Source organism: Daucus carota, chromosome 1, assembly GCF_001625215.2.
Source record: "Daucus carota subsp. sativus chromosome 1, DH1 v3.0, whole genome shotgun sequence".
NCBI lineage: Eukaryota > Viridiplantae > Streptophyta > Magnoliopsida > Apiales > Apiaceae > Daucus > Daucus carota.
In genome coordinates, this window is record NC_030381.2 from 40,071,446 (window position 1) to 40,093,308 (window position 21,863).

Consider the following 21,863-nt stretch of genomic DNA (forward strand, 5'->3'; position numbering starts at 1 on the left):
TCTTGTCTGAAAACTTGGTTACATTTATCGAATGTCAATAGATCTGTAAGATTATTCCATATCATCATTTGTCACAATAATAGTATATTCAATTTATATTTGAAATAATAATAATAATAACATATTATTGTTATTTTTTCTTTCTCAAAAAACATATTATTTTTTCTAAAAATAAAAATATATTAGAGTCAAAGCACATCATAGATCGAATAAAATTTACATAATCAGTGTTTTATATTATTTTCGCAGAAAAGACATAGAGCTTCCACTACAAAGTAGGAGAACAAATCTCGGTTCAGTTCGATTTTTGGATAAAACTGCAATCGAAATCGAAAGTTTTCGATATTAAAAAATAAAAACCGCAACGACAAGAATGTGAGAACATTCATAATTTAAGAATGACGAAAATTAAAATCACGTTCATTTGAATGTGTGATTATGCCTCCTGGATCAGAGCATGTCGCTTAAGTGCAGTTTATCTTGATTCACGTGATTTGCAGGTTATTACGTGCGCACCCAAAAAATAGTGGCTGCGGGTTCTAAGTTAAAATAAATAAATAAATAAAATACCGAGTTCGTTTATTATCGTGTGATTGAAATAAATGAAGTTTAAAAACTGAAGAAAAACTAGAAAAATGTGAGAACATGATTCGGAAACCGGGGAAGTCCGACTATGATGATTATTGTCTATTGAGCATGGGCGGTGTGAAACTAAATGAACAGAAGCGGCTCCATTTCAACGGGAAATAAAAATAGATATACAAATACATATAATACTATCTCGACATATATATGTTGGAAACACACAGTAAAAAGCAGACATAATATAACTCGATAGATAGATCTAACATCATTTTCAGACCATAAATATTCCATACGAATCTTAAACCCAATTACAAAAAGATTAGATTTTGATCAGATCCCAGATTCCAAAATCTCGTTCAGACAAATGGGTTCTTCTCAATCTTCACAAGTAGGTGAAGAAGAGGAGGATGATGAGGAGGAGGAGGAAGAAGAAGAATTGTTAGAAGCAGAAGATGATATTGATGATGATGATGGGAGAAATGGATTAATGGGTGGTGATGGTGATAATCTGGTTAAGAAGGTTCTGGAACAAGAACCTGAAATGTTACCTTGTCATTCCTCAGCATCTCCTTTGTCTCCCCAGCTATCTGCATTTGGGACTCCTAGGATGGGCCCTTCTATTAAGGTTTGGGACCCTTATAATGTGTTGGCCCCACCTCCTGCTTTGCCTCCTCCTCCCCATTTTTCCAGGGCTTTTAGTGCCGCGGATGTGGTGGAGGATGATCGCACGGTCACTGAGGTGTTTTTGATTTCTCATGGTGAGTGTCATATGAATTTAAGGCCTGATTTGGTGCCTGGAAGGTGTCCTGAGGCTGCGTTGACGCCTAATGGCAAGAGGCAAGCCAGGGCGTTGGCTGTCTTTTTGAAATCACAGGGGGTGAGGTTTAATGCTGTTTATGCTTCTCCCTTGGATCGGGCACGATTGACGGCTATAGCTGTTTGCCAGGTTCTTTCTCCATTATGCGCTTTATTTGATCTGGTCAATTTTCGTATAATGCTCATTTTAGAGGACATGTATTGTTGATTTTGTGGACATGTATCATGGTCAATTTTTGTTTTAGTTTAGGTATTGTATGTTTCATATAGTTTAGGTATTTCAGGTGAACTTAAAATATCTTAATATGACCCGTTATAAGCCAAAGTGCTACTATGGTTGAATGTCATCATATTAGCAGTTGATGGTAGTATATTGTTTTCACTATCGAGGATTGTCAGGTGATTTAGGTCTTGTAACAAATGGAACAAGGTCTGCTTAGAATCGAAACTTGCGAAGAAGAGTAGAGGTTAAAGGGAAGGGAGAGTTAGATTGCAGTAGAATATGTGATAGGGATGTATTCCATTCCATCAATCGGTATGTCAGATGCCCTAAGTAACAATCAGTGAGTTTTTTTGTATCTTCTTATGTTACTATAGAATACAAATGAGAAGGGAAAGAAACTAATGTCAGATGCAGAGTTGTGGAGGAGACTTTCTTTTGATGGACTGTGCCATAGTATCAGTAATGAAGAAGGAGCTACTAAGTTCGAACTTATTAAATGCATTTCAGTGGCTGTACATTGCATGGCACAGTCGATTTGTGACTCCACTTTATAGTAGTTATGACTGCTAATTATGTTTGCAAAAAATAATGAGCACAGTAACCCTCCTGTACAGACTTCCAGACCCAATTAAAATACTACTCCCTCCATCCCAAATTAGATGAGCTAGTTGACTGTGGGCACGTAACTTAAGGTGCATTGACCGTATAGCTCCGAAATTTATTTTTCTAATTTTTTTTCTGTAAATGAAAATTTCATATTTAAATTTTTATTTGCAAAAATAAAATTTCAAAAATAAATAACGTAGCTATGCGGTCAATGGACTTTAAAGTGTGTGTCCAAAGTCAACGAGCTCATCTAATTTGGGATGGAGGTAGTATCATCTCAAATCTACTATGACTTTTAAAAACCGAGATGAAGGGAATTTGGACCTCTGTCAACCCATCTAAATTAAAAACTAGTTACCATCAAAGGTGTAATAATTGTTGCTGAAAGAAAATGTTGCCCAAAGCTTCAATCTTTTTACTTTCCAATTTAATTTTCTTTTAGTACTGTCCCCATTAACCAATTTGACTTTTATTATCCGCCTTTATAGATATTAGGTACAATTTGAAATTGGCTGGAATTTTTTTATTTGAAAGGAATCTGTTGTTCAATAATCAACTTTATCATTGCTACATTTGATCTCCATTTCTCTTTATGATTTGATCAATGCTTAATGTCAATTATGATATATTAATTTTAGGTTATACCATTATATTCCTAACTTAGTTCATAGTTTAACTTCCTAGTCCAGTTTTACTTGTGTTCTCTTTCTTATATTATCTCCCTCGGTCTGCTATTATCTCTCCCGGTCTTCCTAAATATCCAGAATTGTAAAAGATGTTTATGCATGTATGTATATGTACACTCTACACTGTGAATGACTATTGTTGCATTTGTGTTTTGGTTTTTAAGAGCTTTAACTTATGTAGATGGGGGTTAATATATTCAGCTGCCTGAAAAACCAGCAAAACTAATTCATGTTGCTCATGTTGGCTGTTGTAAATGCTTCAGATAAGACTGATACTCTACCTGTAATATCGAAAATTATATTAATGAAATTTTAATATTTCTTTGTATTAGCAACAAAGATTTATATTTCTAGCCGTCATTAATTAACGTTGTAATACCTTATTAAGCATGCAAGACAAGACAGAAAATAATACGAAATAAATTTTTGATTTCTAGCCCTTATGGTAAACCCCTTCATGTCATTACATTTTCTGGTCAGGTCCATCAATCGACTGCACAGTGTGATGTCTAGCCATTCAGATTCATCTAACTCTTGCCTATAAGAGTTGATTGGTTCATATCAACACAAAGTATGTGTAGTTTATTAGTCTTCCTGGCCCAAATTGCAGGATCTGCAAGTTAAATATTAAAAACTTGTTTTGTTAAAGAGTGTAGCTATATACTTGACTTCAACTTGTCCGGGGAAATTTTATCTTGGTCCTGAAGAATTAAGAGAGTTTCCAGATAAATTTCCCAGCACCATGACATTTACATTAACTTGAGCCACCACTTAAGTAACCTCATATACTGCAAAACAACCCAAACTGAAGCAGGGAGGAAAGACTTCACTCTCAGTTTCAGCCTCTCTCCTTTCCACCTTTCCCACTGCTCCTCATGCATCTAATACAAATTTGAATTGAGTAGTTGCTTCTCATGATTAGCAGGAAGGTAATTATATAAAGTTTAAAGCTGTAAATAGTTAATATTAGAAGGCCTTGAGCAGTAAGTGTCCTTTATATAACAAGAGAAAAGAAAATTCAAAAATCTCAGAGAATATGTAATGTCGGTATTTAAGCCTTGGCTGATCAAAATTGTATAATCCTGTCCAGGTTGTGGGGAGCTTTATCTTGGGACTACTCATGGTCAGAAATTTCTTTAACTTTCCCAAAATTAAGAATAGATAAACTATGAGATAAAGGAGAGATCAGAATGTTAGGAGTTGGATAACACTCACTCACTAGTCACTCCTCAAAGGTGCTATATGCATTTATTTTTGCAATGCAAAGAGAGTACTTTCTTAATATTTATTATGATAATATCAATGACTTGCATACTTAGACTCCAAATTAGGCTTTCAGCAGCGGAAGAACTCATTATTTTGTAGCATATGTAAGATTCTTTCTTTTGAGAATTTGAATAATCATATATCAGAGCACAGTGGAACTTATTTTACTTCTGAAAGTGATTACAGTATATTGCTGTAACAATGGTTCCCATAGCTCGTCATAATCACTTTTTATGTTTGAATGATGTTGTCAAACATATATTACTTCGGTTAAATGATTTACCTTGCCCATGCGTTCTTGCAGGAGATAAACTTTATGGATGAACAAATACAATCTTCAGAGGCACTTATTGACATGAGCCAAGGACTTTGGGAGGGTTGTCAACGGTCAGAAGTACACACACGTGAGATGTTGAGCTTAATGGATAGGTTCCAGCCTGATTTCTCTGCACCTTCAGGAGAATCACTTAGACAGGTGGAATTCAGAATGATACAGTTCTTAAGTGGAACAATTGTGGGATTACCTGAGAAACTAAGATCTGATTTCTCTCCACCAGATCCAGTTGAGAATCCTAGTTTCCTTCAACATAATCCTCAAGCTCCCAATCATATTATCCATGATCAAGTTGGGCCTTCTCTTCCATCACCTCACTGGGACTTGCTACACAAACCCCGAAAAGTCCCTCCTAGGAAAAAGTCTGGTAAGAGCAGACTTCAGATTGTTACCGGAACTGGAGACAACGAGGCTGATGATGAGATGACCCCTCGAGAACCAAATCACCAAGCCCCATCACGCGAATTGAATGTCCGAACCACTCCATTTACCTTGACCTCTCCTGCTTTCACATCCTGTTCTGTGGGCGTTTTTACACATTCAGTGCCGATTAAATGCCTTCTCACAGGTCTCTTAGGTTGCAGTCCTGTAATGTCAAATAAAATCTGCATAGATGATTCTTCTGTTACTGTTCTGCAACATTCATGGAAAACGGGGTGGCAGATAAAAAGAATGAACGACACTGCCCACCTCAGACTTCTCTAGCAAGTACACAGCTTACTACCATTGAATACTACAGATGAGATTTTGAATAATTAATTGTTTTGAGGTAATGGAATTGAGCATATATTTATTGATTGGAATTGCCCTGCAACTTATTTAAGGTAGTGATACGTTTTCCACTTATAACTTTTGTTTTATTTATTTCAAGATTACTACAGTATCTTTCAAGTACGGAAAGGAAACATGAATATGATGCCCAGGGATTTTCCAACGTATTGTAGCATTTTCTTTCTTTCTTTGATACAGTAATCAATTGGCAATTATTCAGTATTCCCAAGTGCATTTCTGCTATTCTTTGTTCATCTTTGCTAGGTAATCTCTCGTGTGTAGCTGAGAAATTGGAGATAAGGGTTTTTACTAGGGATGCCTTTGTTCGTCTTTGCTAGGTAATCTCTTGTGTGTAGCCGAGGAATTGGAGATGATGGTTTTTACTAGGGATGCCACATTTTTTTATGGATACTTGATCTGTACTCTGCCCACGCTCGAATTTTTGAATTTAGGAAACCTGACCCGAAAATATAATATTATATATTTATATATAAATTATTCACTATACATATTATTTATTTATTTATTTTATATTCTAAATTATTAACTATACATATTCCAATATTAGTAACTCGTTGGTAACATTAAAGTGTTGTTATTATAATTTTTTTTTCCGAAAACACCTCTATTTAGACCTTTTTAGAGTCTATGACAGTTTCACATTCTTAGCATCATAGTCAGATTGAACAACCTGATCATCAGGAATTTTGTCTTTCTACTTTGGATTAGTATTTGATTTGGGTATTGAATCCTGATGGTTAGTAAAAACATAAGAACCAAATACCTAAGTCTCTCTATTTTTTTCAAGTGATCTCATCATTTCTCATAGAAAATTTAGATATAATACTCTAGAGAGTAATAGCTAGTTAACTAACTGATTCGAGAAAACATTCGAATTTTGACCACTATGTAGAGAGTTTACTACCTAGTGTTTTTGATTTGACTATATGGAAGCAATCTAAAGTTTTGTTATAGCTTGAGTTTTTGGTAGCTATGAAGTTTGCGGTAGCTCTTTCGCCGACATTTCAAGTTTTCGGTAAAAGGTATCAGTAAACCACTTGACTTGTCTATGTGTGATAGAACCAACTTATCTAGAACATTTCTAAGTTCACAAATATTTATTTTGCTTTATTTTTCAATCTTGCAGGGTATGATCTTGATAATATTCTTCTGTTGATGTCTTTATTGTATCTAGTGAATTGTAAAGAGAGAAATATCCTAGTATTGATATTTACATATTAATCACAAGTCATATCACGTATTTGACTAGGTACAAAATTATGGAACAAACAAACAGTTTCAAGATTGTCAAGATGACTTAATCTTGTTAATGTACAAGCATGCTTTATTCAACAAACAACAAATGAAATTAATGTTAGGTAGAATATAAAAGCATGATTGAAGACCCGATGAGGGTCAATCACAACAAAGAAGTGGGCTTGGTTTTATCCACCAATTTTTCAGGTATATATCTTTTATTTGAGAACTACTTCCAATCCCCTTGTTGAGATGATGATCAATATCATGATGTGATTTATTCGGTGCTTTTTTCATAACTGAATAGGTACTAATATATCTTGCTTCTACTAATGATTTCGAACAATCATTACTTCAGCAACGATTAAAAATAATTATTGCAAGTGCACTAAAACCTTCAAAATACTTGAATAACATCTTCATTGGTTCTATAATCTTGAATACTTCAAAATCCTTCAAAATTGTTGATGACTTCTTTAACATGCGTATTCATATCTTCGGATGCCTCTACGGACATAGTATTATCTACCCGTCATGTTCTCGTGATGAGTTGATATTCCCATGTAATAGATAGGGTTGTCTAGACTTACACAAACTATCATTAGGGATTAACAAGTATGACTTGTATTATCCTTTTAGAGTCAAATGGAGATGTTGATCTTCTTCATGTGTGTTGACGCTTAGTGCAACTAATCTAGCTCATAGATGATTGATACTATGTTAAGTCTTCCAATCTGCATTACTGTACATTCTAATTGACAAGTCAGTATCAACGTAAATACACCAGATCTTTTGACACTTCAATTTAAATTATTAGAATACTTATAAACCTACATGTCTTAGAACTTTATTATTTACCGAGGATTGAACATAACTTCTTCTTCTAAATATTGTTTAAACTTTAACTATCTTCAATATAACCTTATTCCTATCACTATTTGATATTCATGTTTTTCTAAATCATGTATATGATTATATAATTTTTGCATTATAATCATATTGAGTTATTAATTATTTAAATTTATGCCATAACATATTATATAAGAGAGTAATAAATCTCAATATTTTTTTCAAGGTTAATATGTTCATTGTTTCATGACCTGCCACAATTTGAAAATAATTTCATTTATAAGTTTTACTTGAGAGAATACACATGTAAAATTACAGATTTAACTTTCAATTGATGTGGGATATTTTCATACATTCAAGTTAGAGTGAATTCCTCAGATGTGTCTGTCATTTTTGAACATATTATTTGAAAATATTTTTGTAGTCGATTATGGATTCGATGATAGTATCCGTAACTTGTAATTTTATGGCGATGGATTCTTGTGATAATATAATATATTTTGTAGTAAATTTTACAAAAAATGATGGCACAATTTTTGCTAAACATTTAGTGATGAACTCTAATTATGTTATAAAACTTATTTTTTTTAAATAAAATAGCACCGAGTTTTAAGTAGGTTGTCAATTTTTTGTTACACCGAGTTCATATTATTACATTTTATAATTATTTTTATTATCGTTATTCTTCATTTAACTTTCACGTTGTTGTCATCCGAGATCCGCAAGCTTGTTGTCAATCTTTTGTTATACTGTTGTAGAGTTCATATTATCATATTTTATACTTTTTATTATCATTATTTATTCATTTAACTTTTACTCTGTTGTCATCCGATTATCAACAATGAACGTATACATGTTATTCAACTTGTACAAAATGTTAACTTATTAATTCAGCATGACTATAACCACAAACACAGTGAGATACTCCCTCCGTCTCATTTTATGTGACCCTTATTTCTTTTTGGGACGTCCAAAAAGAATGAACCTATCATACTTACTATTTTGGAACACTACTTTCACTATTACATCCACTACCTCTCTATTTTATACTCTCTTTTTATTAAAAAAAAACACTATTACACCCACTACTTTCCTCTACTATCTCAAATCTATTATTAAATATTAATAGGCCCCACCACTTTATCCACTTTTCAACTAAACTTACTGCCTTTTTCTTAATCTCCGTGAAAGTCAAACCAGCTCACTCTTTTTGGACGGAGAGAGTAATATTTATAATATAATAGTATTTTTTATACTATTACACATCAAATTATTATATGTAATCACCGAAAATATCTAATCATCTTTCTTAATTTATAATCATATAAATATATAAAAATAAATTTAAAATGACATCTCAAACTAGAACAATTGATCAGATTTAAAATATATGAAATCAAATATCGATTAGAAAGAATTAGTACAATTTTGTATCATGATTTTGAGATTACATAGCTCATCGTGTTAGCAATTGGTAAGTAAAATACGATACACTTAAAATTAGTTTAAACTAGTAAAAAGTTTGCAATATGATGTCAAGCATATATATTACTTAATTAAAAATATAATATGTCATTTTTATCTGATTTTATCCGAGCAAAGAGTAGTTTTAAATATTGGACTCTTTTTAAGAAAATTAAATTATGAAAAATATATATTTTCATAATTCTTTTAAAATTGGTTACTGTATATATATAAAAAAGCCCTTGAATTTTTTGTGATTATTTAAAAAGTATAATATAAAAATTGAAATATAAAAGTGAAATAAATTAGAAATATATATTAACTTATTATATATAAAAGAATTTGTTGGTGGTTTGATAATTTTTTAAATTTGAAAGATACAGAAGTATTTTAGTAAGTAATCACAATAATAATAATTATTATTAAACGTTTGAATAAATAAAAAGGCGATGAAATTTTCAAAATAAAATATAAAAAGTGAAGCGAATGATGTAATTTTAGGCTGTAGGGCTGAGTATGGGCGTGTATATATAAGAAGACATACACACAGTCACAGACTCACAAACAAAGCGCAGCATTTTAGAATATAATTATATCGGACACACCGAGAAAGGAGAAACTCGGAGTCGGAGACTGCGATCCACCCCTTCCGCCGCCGTCGTAGTCTCTCTATCCTCTCTACGTACATTTCCGATGGCCTCTTCCGATCGACAATCTCTCATTCCCAGCTTTCTTTACAACTCATCTAAAACTTTACTACTCCAGAACCTCACTACCTCATCGCCGGTGAACAAGAGCTTGATGATCCAATCGCCGAATGAGCCTGCCGGAAAGATCCAGATGTACTCGCCGGAGTTTTATGCGGCGTGTACTGCGGGTGGTATTCTCAGTTGTGGTTTGACTCATATGGCTGTTACTCCTCTTGATCTTGTCAAATGTAATATGCAGGTATTTTTTTAATCTATCTATATTTTATATACAAGTTAATTTTCTGATTTTGTATTTTTTACCTTTACTCATTTTGTATCTTGATGTTTAAATTACAAATATTATTTGAGGGTGATTGAATGCCTAAGTGTTGTGTTCGGGTTCGAGTCTCACTCACCCCAAGACGTATATGAACATATACTCATTTGCAAGGAGTGTAAGGCTAATTTGTAAAAAAAAAAAAAAATACAAATAAACATCACTACAAATATTTATGTGTTATATTGTTGTATCTCATCACAATTTTAAAGTGAGCTGTACTAATTCACTATTGGTTTAAATTTGACTAACTGGTTATAATAGTTGTTCGATTTTTGAATTTTATTTGCATCGCTCAGATATTTATTGTTGTTTGAAATGACAACTACTTGTGTTGCTAAGTATTGAACTATAGTATAATATTGCTCTCATTAGGAATTACGGAAAGGACTTATTTTGTTCTTTTAGACTCACTCTTGGTATTGCCTATGTTATTCCCTGTGATGACAGTTTTGTTGTTGCTATTGTTTATTTAGATTGACCCTGCGAAGTACAAGAGTATCTCATCTGGTTTTGGAGTGCTACTTAAGGAGCAGGGCGTTAAGGGTTTCTTCAGGGGATGGGTTCCGACGCTTCTTGGATACAGTGCTCAGGGTGCCTGCAAGTTTGGTTTCTATGAATTCTTCAAAAAGTACTACTCTGATATTGCAGGCCCAGAGTATGCAACCAAATACAAAACACTTATCTACCTTGCTGGATCTGCTTCTGCTGAAGTGATTGCTGATATTGCTCTGTGCCCATTTGAGGCAGTGAAGGTCCGTGTTCAGACACAGCCTGGTTTTGCTAGGGGTTTGGGTGATGGCCTTCCCAAGTTTGTCAAGTCGGAGGGTGCTCTAGGGTAATATTTGTAACCATTATATATTTTCAAAATTGAGCTAGCTAAAATGGCTTCTTTTTTCGTCAAGCGTGTTACTAAACTTTGTTTGATATGTGCAGTTTGTACAAGGGGCTGGTTCCTCTCTGGGGGCGTCAAATTCCATGTAAGTTTAAGCATCTACTATATATTTCTGTTCTTTCCTAAGGTTGCTACCTAAGGTTTACACTACTTTAGTCAAGAAGTTTTATGAAGCTATAATTCTGCTATTGTTTTAACTCTCTTCCTCTGTAACCATTACTTATTAGATGATACTTGTATGTCTTTTCTTTCATCTTCATTGGTTGGTTCTTAATTGACAGCTTCTGCCCTTTGCTGTTAGTATCAATTTTCCTTCTGTCGTTTAGTCTTTAGTTGAAAGTGAGCTCCCAGAGGCACAACCTTTATTGTCTGGTGACTCTGGTCTCTGAATTTGTGATTACTTATTAGATTATAGTTTAATCCCTCTTCTTAGGCCTGCAAAGTAAAATAAACTCATAGCTCTACCTTATGCATTGGTAGTTATAGAACATTGAGAGCCTAAGAAAAAGCTATTTCCAAGGCTATTCGAAATTATTTTATCGAACAGTATTAATATAGACATGATCGCTGAGTGGAGTCATTAGATTAGGCACTTCGCCAATTTGGTATGCATAGTATCAAGTTAATATAGATTGTGATTTGTTGGTTTGTGTGTTGAGACGAATTAGATTTATGTTTATATATGAGTTTTTAGGATTTGGGTGATGTACAGTTATTTTTAGTGAAAGGAGGGCTCACCGGTTAAGAAATTAATTAGTTTCATGTCAAATATCAAAATATTTATACCATCATTATTTTGATATTATATATTGATATCACTATTAATGTGCAGACACAATGATGAAGTTTGCATCGTTTGAGACAATTGTGGAGATGATTTACAAGTATGCAGTCCCTAGACCTAAAAGTGAGTGCAGCAAAGAATTACAGCTTGGCATCAGCTTTGCAGGGGGTTACGTTGCTGGCGTGTTCTGTGCTATTGTGTCGCATCCTGCTGATAATCTTGTATCCTTCCTGAACAATGCGAAGGGTGCCACTGTAGGAGATGTGAGTGCTCTCCTTCTATAAAATTAATTGTTGGAATCCCCTTTTTGTCATATTACAATTTACTCAGGTGCATTGAGTGTGTGCATGTGTGTGTCTGTATATCTTAATTGAGGGGATTTATATGGTTGTCAGGCTGTGAAGAAGATTGGTTTAGTGGGCCTATTCACTCGTGGGCTTCCTCTACGTATCGTCATGATTGGAACTCTAACAGGAGCCCAATGGGGAATCTATGACGCTTTCAAAGTTTTTGTTGGACTGTAAGCTTCTCAACCTTGTGACTGTACTTTCTCTTGCTATATGTTAAAATTATAAATTTAATTCTGATGAGGGGGTCTTGTTGTATGTACAGGCCAACTACTGGTGGTGCTGCACCTGTTGCTCCTGCTGCTAGTGAGGTTTCAAAAGAGTAGATCAACTGGAGGCTTTTAAATTGGAACTGTCAAAGTTTTGACCCCGAAGGGATGCTAAATATTTATACTTATTTCATCGTATTATTGTTGAAACATGAATCATTTTTGTTGGAGTGTTTTTATTTTGTAGGGTCAGTAATATAATCCTTGGAATCCAGGGAACGTAATAGAATAGATACAGAGTCCCCTTTTGTTATTAAAAGACTGCCCCTCCTGTTGGAAGAGGACAAAGTAATAATGAACAATTAAGGGTTATAGCTGGTTCTGTATCTATATTTGACATTGGTATTTGGTAGTACTATAAAGTTATGCAGGTTGCGCTTCATTTTGTTAAACATTCTACAAATTTAATTGTCTAGTTGATGATTAATTGTGTACTTTTTAGCTTTATTTTGCAGCTAATTTAACTCCGACAAATTTGCCTTGAGTCTGTAAAGTTAAATATGTTGGTTAATGATTTTCATGGCATTTTTTTGGGACATATTATTCTTAAATGATACTACAACTAGTTAAAATTTATAACTTCCAGTATTTATGATAATATATTTAGATATTTAGATTTATCAAGTTTATTTACTATATTTATAATTAAAACAAAAAAACAATTATATAATAAATAATAAATAACAAATAAATTTGATAAAATCTAAATATATTATCATAAATATTAGAAGTCATTACGTGTTGCTTGATTGTGGTAATATTTAAAAATAATATGTGAAACTCTGAAAATAATATTTTTAATATTTAAAGTCATATTGATATTCAACCCTAAACATAATATGTGAAACTCTATAAATAATATTTTTAATGTTTTAAAGTCATATTGATATTCAACCTCTGGTATCATATTTATTTTAGACGTAAACCAGAAAAGCAATGTATTGTATAAAGTACGTTTAACTTATGATTCAAAACGGTAACTCGAAATATTTTCCAATATAAAACAATTTGCACACAGCAGCAGAGATGGGTAACGAGGTTTTGTGGTTGGCAAGGCGAGTTGTGTACAAAATAAAATCAGGGAAAACGAAAGAAACAAAAAAGCAGAAGATGAGTGGAAAGTAAAGGAAAGTGTTTGAATCAAGGAGAAATGAGAACTTGTCCAAGTTCATGGTTGGATTTGCCGCCCTTACTATACGGAACGATCAGGAGAGGTGCAAATCTGTTGCATTTACCAACGTCCTCCTCAACCATTAGACCAAAATCATCAACAAGTTTCAGTAAACTCATCCACCACAAACCCACCATTTTAAACAGCAGCAGCAGCACTAATGTACACTTACCATCTCATTTCTTTACGGGTTTTTTCAACTGCTTAATACGCATTTTAAGGTGTATATAGAATATAATTTCACATTTTTTTTTTTTGCTGATCTCTCGTATCTGATGTAAATAATTGAGGGGAACGGAGGGAGTAGTATCTGCTACTAATGATTTAGTTTCAACACAGGAAGTGGAGGTGAAGGTGGAGGTGGACACAGAAACCCGAAAACATAATTTGCTGAAAGCAATTCAAGATACGCAGAGGGGAATTTCCGCAACTCCCCTCCAGCGTTCTTGTATCGAGGAGGCTCTCGTTAGCCTAGAAGCTCTTGATGCTGCTTTACCGTTGGACCTTGATTTGTTGAATGGCAATTGGCGGTTGCAGTATACTTCTGCTCCTGATGTTCTTATCCTTTTCGAATCCGCTAACAGACTTCCCTTTTTCCAGGAATCTCCCTCTATCTGTCTTTCATCTTTCTCCCCCTTTTACCACCTCTTCATCCATTAAAACGCTTATTAAATGAGTAATTAAACATTCTTTTTGGTGTTTACTCTTCAACCAGGTTGGCCAAATTTATCAAAGCTTTGAATGCCAAGCTGAATCCAAGGGAGGCTACGTATGCAATGTCGTTCGCTGGAGTATCCCCAAACTCTTAGAGGTAATTTATTATATCATCTTACCAATATGGAGTACGTATTGCGATTAAATGCTGGTTGGCTGGCTTAAGTGATAGCATTGATTAGTTACACTCTGCTAAGTAGTTTTGCAATTGGGTAAAAAAGAGACCCTACTTTCCCGATGCAGCCTAGATGTTTTTCCGTTGTATTCCTTACACAGAGAACATTACAATTGCTTTTTCTTCTGTTTCCACCTGTTTTTTCTTGTGTGTCCATGCTATTTCGGTTTTATGATATAAAACATATGTATACCTTGATCACTTCTAGTTCCTAAATCTAAATAACTCAAGGTGCACTACAAAATTTACTCTTGTTAGTTAATCTCAAATCTCCTAACCCCAAAAGCTAGCTCCGCCACTCCCACAACTGATAATGCTGGACAACCGTGCACAGGCCGGCTCCTCTCATTGTTTACGGATTTATCTATACAGAGCTGAGAACTGTACCTGGCTTTAACCCATCCACGGCATAGTGATTGTCAGAATATGCGGTCAGCTGGATATTATAACTATTGTCTAGTGTCGTTGGGCATATAAGTGACATTTATCTCCCCCAAAAAGCCGTTCCTAGGTGGTTGACGTTCCTCACACTTACAAGCAAATTTCCACCCATCCCATGATCGATTTTGTGTAGTACCTTAAAACTTTGATTGCAACGAGATATTGCATTTCTCTTGATGCATTAGATTTATAAATAAGCATGCAATTTCTTTAATTACTACTTTAACGAGTGACTCCTATCGTCAATTACTTATAGGAAGAAGAAGGTGCCACTCTCCTTGTTTCTGCAAAATTCTCTGTAGTTTCTTCACGTAATATCTTTCTCCAGTTTGAAGAGGTTAGTAATTGCTATCCTAAAGCAATAATATTATTGCTAAGACTATGTTTCACTGTTAAGCATGGATTATTTTGGTCTATGCCTTTTTCAAGTATAGTTGCTATGCCCAGATGTTAAGCTCCACAATTAGCGACTTTTCACAATAATTGCTTATGACAATGATGTGCTCAAGTACTCAACACCCATATTTCTAATATGATATGATCAAAAGTTATTATACATCGATGTGCTCAGATTGCTTTCCAATCTCTCTAATTACTCTAAGTTTGAAATAACTTTTTAGTTCTTTTGGAATTTAAATGCTTGGGACGTGTTAGCAAATCAAAACACTTTCCACAATTTACTATAACATCATCAATTTGCTAGGTCATGAAATTTTTAACAATGCCACAGCCCACAGCAGATTTTGTGAGGTTGCAGACAATGTTACTCTTGTATAATTTTCACTTGCTTTCGTAAACTGAGTTGATTATCCCCTTTTATCAGAAAGAAGTGTTATTGGCGACTGTCAGTAGTTGCATCTTCGATGGTGATTTATCTACGTTCAATTATTGTGTATATATTTCTCTATTTTTGGAGTGTATCAAGGCTCGGTCATAATGGACAAGAGATGATTATCAAATCATATGTTAATGGACTTCAGTATAATATAATGTTTAACAATTAACTACAGTGCTGCAATAGAAGTTTTCCTTTGTTAAAATATAGATCCTTGTCCAAAGTCAAGGATTTGTACATAGATCATGTTAGTACTTTAATGTTTAGCAGGCATCAAGTTTTTTGTCTTTGTAATTACATTAGAAGCCCATTTGACTAAGCTTATGACTTAACGTGTCTTTATCTGATAAGCTGGGAGTTTAAAATGTCTGTTTGGGTAATTTTGACTCATTAATGACTTATGAGTTACTGAGAATATAATAACAACAAAATTGATTTATGGTAACTTATGTGTTAAGGGTAATTTTTATCAAAAAAAAAGTTTAAAAAATTAATTCACTGAAAAAAGTACCTCAAAGTAACTTCTGACTTTAAGTTGGTTTCTGGCTTTTTCTAACTTTAAAAAGTCTACTTCTGACTTATTACACAAACAAACATTTTTCAGATTTAAGCCGAAAATGGCTTAAAGTCTGGGCTTTAAGCCCAGACAAACATGATCTAGATTTGCAGGGTTTATTTAGGCATTCTTTAGTTTTCACCCCTAAGCTCTTAAATTTTTTGCATTGTACACATGCTTTATTTAGTTATGTTTTTTGTATGAGCTTCTTATTTTAGTAAGAATATGATAAGGTTATGAAGAACTGAAGAGGTCAAGAAGCTGCTAAATGATGTTTATATATTTACTTTAATCAAACACTCGGTAACCTTCTGTTTATCTGACAGATAACTATTAAGGACATATACATTAGTGAAGAGGTGCAAGCTTTAATAGCTCCAGCGATTCTTCCACGGACGTTTTTTAGTTTGCAGGTCATTTTTTCTCTGTCTTCTCAAATTATAATTTCTTTTTATTGTGTTCTATTAAATAATTTTGGTTCCTTATAAATTCATGGCTTCTCAATTCAGTTTATGCCCGCCATGTTAGAGATTCAAGTCAATTTATAATTAAGGTTTTTGCTAAGTGACTTATAATGATTTCTCAAAAGAGTTGTACAAATTTTCTGCAGATCTTGCAGTTCATCCGCACATTTGAAGCACAATATCCGGTGGAAAATCCAGGGAGGTATATGATACGACTTCAAATAATTATGATATATATATATATGTGTGTGTGTGTGTGTGTGTGTATTATCTTCTCTGGAACATAATCATAAATCCTGGTAACAGGCAATCTGTCGGAGGACTGTACTATCTCTCATATCTGGATAACAATATTCTGTTGGGTCGTGCTGTTGGAGGTGGAGGGGTATTTGTATTTACTAGAGCGCCTACTCTTGTGTGACTTACGTGTTTGTTAAATATTTTATTTTTATGTACCCTGGATGGACATAGTCATTTGAGACGTTAAAATTATATTCGTGCAATTAATTTGTTATTGATTCCTAAATTGCCTTGCGGGTCAGTTTTTTGTTTTGCGTTGCACAAACACCTGTAGATGCTATGTATTTAAATCTAGGTAATATAAGTATTTTTTACCCTTCCTCCCACCCAGTGCTAATAGTTTCTTAATGTATCAGAAGAGATTTGGGGCTCACACAGATGCTAGCGACAAGCTTAGGTCTAATATCTAACTAGTTATATAGTACTAAATTGAGTTATATGATGCAATTTTAAAACTTGATAATTGGAAACTTAGGCTTGAGTAAAAAGTGAAACTTTGGGAGTGGATTGTTAGGTTGTAGACTTGTAGCTAGCAGAAAAGTCTAAGCAGATCAATGGACCCCGTATTTGGACCAGGTAAGGAGAAATAATGATCAAGTTGCCAAAGCTAAGTAGCAAAATTTTTTAGATTGCAGCAGAAGGAGAAATCTTTTGGAGTAGCAGGCAGTAGCATGTGTGAGTACAACTTTATGTTATTGATTTGGAACTATCTGAGTTTGCCATTGCCAGTGATCTTGAGCGAGCTTGAATTAATAACATCTTCAGCTTCTCAGAGCAGCTTGGTCGCTGATTACGGGAAACTGAGAGTTGAAAAGTTCGCAATAAGCTGATTTATATAGGAGACGGTCAATTTTCCACGAGCTAGTCAAAATGTGGCGTTGCCATGGTCTCTTAAGGCTTGAACACATTGGGAAAAGCTCGTCGGCCAATTTTTGTTGGCATCTTCTGACTTTGTTTAACTTGCATTTATTAATTTAAACTGATCTATTGTATGTACATTTATGGCACTCTTCCTTCTAACCAGTTCTGTACTTCTGTACTGTATACTGATGTGCTGTATAATATAGTATTCTACTGCTATAAGTCTTTAACATTGTTTTCAGTAATTAGTTGAAGGAGCCAGATTGTATTGGGCTTGTATAAGGTTGACATAAAAAGAACTTTGATCATATAAACCCCGAAAGTGCCCAAGTCAATAATTATCTGTCATGGTGGTAGACTGGGGGTATTATAATTTTGTTATGGTGAAGCAAGGCCGCATGAAGTAATCTAGGATCAGGTATCATCCTTATGATATAGAGAGCCAGGGAGGTGCTGTATGGTTTATTAGCCTGCTAGATTGCCTATGTGTTCTGCCTATTTCAGATATGAGGCCCCGTGGAAGACTTGGAATTGATGCAATTATATAGTGTGTGCTATACCTCTATAATTTCTCTATGTTGCTGAATGAAATTCAGTTTTCTGTGGTTTTGAATCTCTGACTCTCATGGCGGGGGCATAATCCAACACAAACTCGACTCGAAAAAGTATGAATTGTAGTGTTATATTTTGGGTTAGGTTTGGGTGGGGTAATGTTTTACCCAAAAAACTCGGGTCGGGTTTGGGTTAACCAAGAATACCCAAACTCGACCCGGTTTTTTAAAAATGTTATATATATTATGTAAAATGGGTCGCGCTCAAGAGAGAACCACTCCTTAAAATAGAACCATAGAACCACTACGGTTCTGCTGCAGAACTCTAAATTTTAAATAGATTTTTAGGATCTAAATCTAAATACATGTTTTTTTCATGTTTTTTCATCGTTGTGTGTGTTCAAAAATAATTTAAAAATATAATCCATAGATATTGACATTTTTTTTGTGAAGTTCTGCTGCAGAATCCCAACTAATACTTAAGTTCTGCTGCAGAACCCTTGCCTAATAAGGTAAGGGTTCTTCTCTCTCTAATGGTTCTCTGTGGAACATGACCCTATGTAAAATATATAAAATCACATTACGCGCTTACATACTGATATATTTATAGGGTTAATTATCAAGTTGGTAACTGAAGTGGGCTTAATGTATCAAGTTGGTCACTGAACTCAAAACGGTATCAAAATGGTCACTAAAGTCATCAAAAATATCAAACAAGTACCTTGAAATATTTGTTCAAGTAGTAAAAATATTATTTATAAAGTTTTACACATTATTTTTAAATATTACCACAAGTTCACAACCAACTAAAAACTTATTACTTCTAGTATTTAAAATAATATATTTATATTTTATCAAGTTTATTTATTATTTATATTTTATTATATAGTTATTTTTTTGTTTTAATTAAAAATAAATAATAAATAAACTTGATAAAATCTAAATATATCACCATAAATATTAGAAGTCATAACCTTTTACTTGGTTTTGGTAATATTCAAAAATAATGTGTAAAACTTTATAAATAATATTTTTTCTACTTGAACTTAAATTTCAAGGTACCTATTTGATATTTATGGCTACTTCAGTGACCATCTTGATACCGTTTTGACTTCAGTGACCAATTTGATACATTAGGCCCACTTCAGTGACCAATTAGATAATTAACCCTATATTTATATATTATTCAAACATATTTATTCACACGTAGTTTCATTAAGTTATCATTTATAAATAGTAATTATTAATAAATTTTGGATCAAAATGATTCATTTCGGGTTGATCGGTTACAAAGTATGTCGAGTTCGAGTTGAAATTTTTAACTTGTTTTGGATTCGGGTTAAACTAAAAATAAAACCGGGTAAGACAATCGGACCGAACCCGAACTATTACCATGGACCGTAGTTGCTTGTTTTGCTATAGTCTTGGCATTGTTAATTGTTATTTTCTTATAAACTTTTTTTTGGTATTGTAAAATACTTGAACTTGAAACTAAAGAGTGACAGGAGTGCTATGATATTGTTCAGGTTAATAGAATTCAACACTTGTCTAAACAGTCAGTACACTGGGATCTTTACTAAGGGGTTAGGTTGATTTGAAAAAACTGTTGACAAGTGAAGAATGAGGATAAAAGTTTTTTTAGAAGTATGTTTGCATAGCACAACACTAAAGAACAGGGTAATTTAGACTCTTGTCATTTGTTGTATACTTTGGTGTTTGATATAAATCCTTCCTAAAATGTAGTATGAATTGTCCTGAAGAAACAACTCCTTTATTTGCAGGCAGTAAGTGAATGGTATTATTTCCTGGGTCTGGGTCTGGGTGGCATAAATTAGCCAGAGGGAGATAAGAAAGTTATATGGATATGAGGCCTTTGAGCAGCTGCTAGATATCCTATCCCAACTGATGGGGAAACATTTCAAAATTTTGGTCATCAAAGAGCCATGTCAGCATTATCCAGATGATCAAGCAATGAGTGGCTATCTAAGCCAGGTAACTCCAACATACACTCACATTTTCAGATCATAACTTATTCTTGTCAATACAGAAACAAACAAACAAATCACATATGAGATGAGATATTCATCAATCAAACACCACTTAAATTAAGAGAATTGATAATTGGATTTTCTCTTCTTTTTTACTATTTACTTCCACTCATTCTAACAAGGCTTTATTATAGTTTCATTCTAATTCTGAGAATATATAAACATATATTGTTACTGATATTTAACACTAGAAGCAATATAATGGCCTCAACTACCACTCCGCTATCTCTTTCCTCCAGCCTCACCGACGGCAAAGCACATCTTCGACAGTCTGCTGCCGCCTCCTCACAATGTCTATCACTTCCGAAGCTTCCTCTGCAGCCTCAGGCTCAATCCCCCAATCGCGCTTGGAAGGCCACTATGTTCTGTAAGTAGGAATTTCTATCAACTATGATAGTTAACTTGAAATATGTGACCCGAGATATGATACAATTTGCTTTTCAGGTCGTAAGATTGCCCGTGATGTTGCTGCCATGGCTACAGGAGAAATTGCTACAAAAGAGGTGACCACCGAGGAGACGCCAATTGTGGAAGCAGAAACTGAACTTCCCGAGGTTTTTGAGTCTGTTCAAGAATTTGTAAGGCTACATCACATCAGAAGTATTATCTTTATTGATGTTATGTATCAAATACTCAAATTGCATATTCATTTGCATACTTGTTTTCATACAGTGGAACAAACTTGACGACAAGTATGCAGTGACTTCTCTTGGAGTAGCTACCGTCATTGCTCTAGTAGGCTCCAGTGGATTGGTCTCGGTGAGCACACACCTATATTTAACTTCCCTTTTCTCTTATCTTATTTTGTTTACCTATGGTTACTGATTGTTAACTACTTGTATTAGTGCAACATCTTGAACATCATTTACAATTTTCTGAAAGAATTGCTTTTCTTGAATAAATAGGCAATTGACAGGCTTCCACTAGTTCCTGGTGTTCTTGAGCTCGTTGGGATCGGTTACACTGGTGTAAGTTGTGTTGTTTTTTTTTCCAAACCCAATTTGCGTTTTGCATTATTGTAGATGCATATAAAATTTGTCTTGGTTGTTTTTTTTTTCAGTGGTTCGCTTATAAGAATCTGATATTCAAGCCAGAAAGGTAGCACAGCACTCTATAGTCTTTTTCAACTTCTTTAAAGACTTAAATAATAATCAAATTTTGCATTACTAATTTAAAATTGGCTGTTTGCTTTCCAGAGAAGCACTGATACAAAAGATTAAAGGCCTATATAGCGATGTTATCTGAAGCTGGAAAAAAATAGAATGCTGATACCTTACTACAAATGCTTGCCTGTGGAACAGAAAATGCAGCAGTGCGCAAGGAACTTGGATTTTCCTATTTCATTCGCTTAGTTTTGAGAGTCTCTAATCATAATAAGGCCATGTACCAAACTGCCAAGTAGATAAAGATGTTACTATATTCGCTCATTTCCCAAGCATCAGCATCTTGAGTGTAATACTCACGGTTTTTTTTGTCATTTGATGTTGCTCTTGCTTGGAGTGAATACTTAATCTGCATGGTGCTCTAATGCCTCTATGTATATGCCAGTACATAACATTGATCTTCTTA

General features: G+C 33.9%; 4 protein-coding genes across 6 annotated transcripts; all 4 read left to right on the forward strand.

The window, feature by feature from the left end:
* Positions 1-723: 723 nt before the first annotated feature.
* LOC108205366 (uncharacterized) lies at positions 724-5,509 on the forward strand. Of its 3 annotated transcripts, none has more exons than XR_010286618.1 (3): positions 804-1,531; positions 4,487-5,285; positions 5,388-5,509. XR_010286618.1 is itself a non-coding variant. In XM_017375305.2 (2 exons), exons 1-2 carry the CDS (start codon positions 950-952, stop codon positions 5,219-5,221), a joined length of 1,317 nt encoding a protein of 438 aa, XP_017230794.1. In that variant the 5' UTR covers positions 724-949; the 3' UTR covers positions 5,222-5,509. The 3 variants fall into 3 exon arrangements, 1 of the variants encoding a protein (XP_017230794.1); XR_010286619.1 differs by having other exon boundaries at positions 5,398-5,509; XM_017375305.2 differs by having other exon boundaries at positions 724-1,531; positions 4,487-5,509.
* Positions 5,510-9,358: 3,849 nt separating this feature from the next.
* On the forward strand, positions 9,359-12,570 carry LOC108203279 (mitochondrial phosphate carrier protein 3, mitochondrial). The gene is made up of 6 exons (XM_017372103.2): positions 9,359-9,805; positions 10,360-10,721; positions 10,820-10,863; positions 11,611-11,825; positions 11,958-12,082; positions 12,175-12,570. Exons 1-6 carry the CDS (start codon positions 9,551-9,553, stop codon positions 12,233-12,235), a joined length of 1,062 nt encoding a protein of 353 aa, XP_017227592.1. The 5' UTR covers positions 9,359-9,550; the 3' UTR covers positions 12,236-12,570.
* A 622-nt stretch (positions 12,571-13,192) lies between these two features.
* LOC108204959 (probable plastid-lipid-associated protein 10, chloroplastic) lies at positions 13,193-17,060 on the forward strand. The gene is made up of 7 exons (XM_064083896.1): positions 13,193-13,511; positions 13,689-13,945; positions 14,061-14,160; positions 14,936-15,016; positions 16,397-16,483; positions 16,681-16,736; positions 16,841-17,060. Exons 1-7 carry the CDS (start codon positions 13,329-13,331, stop codon positions 16,953-16,955), a joined length of 879 nt encoding a protein of 292 aa, XP_063939966.1. The 5' UTR covers positions 13,193-13,328; the 3' UTR covers positions 16,956-17,060.
* A 3,202-nt stretch (positions 17,061-20,262) lies between these two features.
* On the forward strand, positions 20,263-21,863 carry LOC108214955 (protein CURVATURE THYLAKOID 1B, chloroplastic). The gene is made up of 6 exons (XM_017387269.2): positions 20,263-20,661; positions 20,739-20,872; positions 20,967-21,053; positions 21,200-21,262; positions 21,355-21,392; positions 21,491-21,863. Exons 1-6 carry the CDS (start codon positions 20,496-20,498, stop codon positions 21,537-21,539), a joined length of 537 nt encoding a protein of 178 aa, XP_017242758.1. The 5' UTR covers positions 20,263-20,495; the 3' UTR covers positions 21,540-21,863.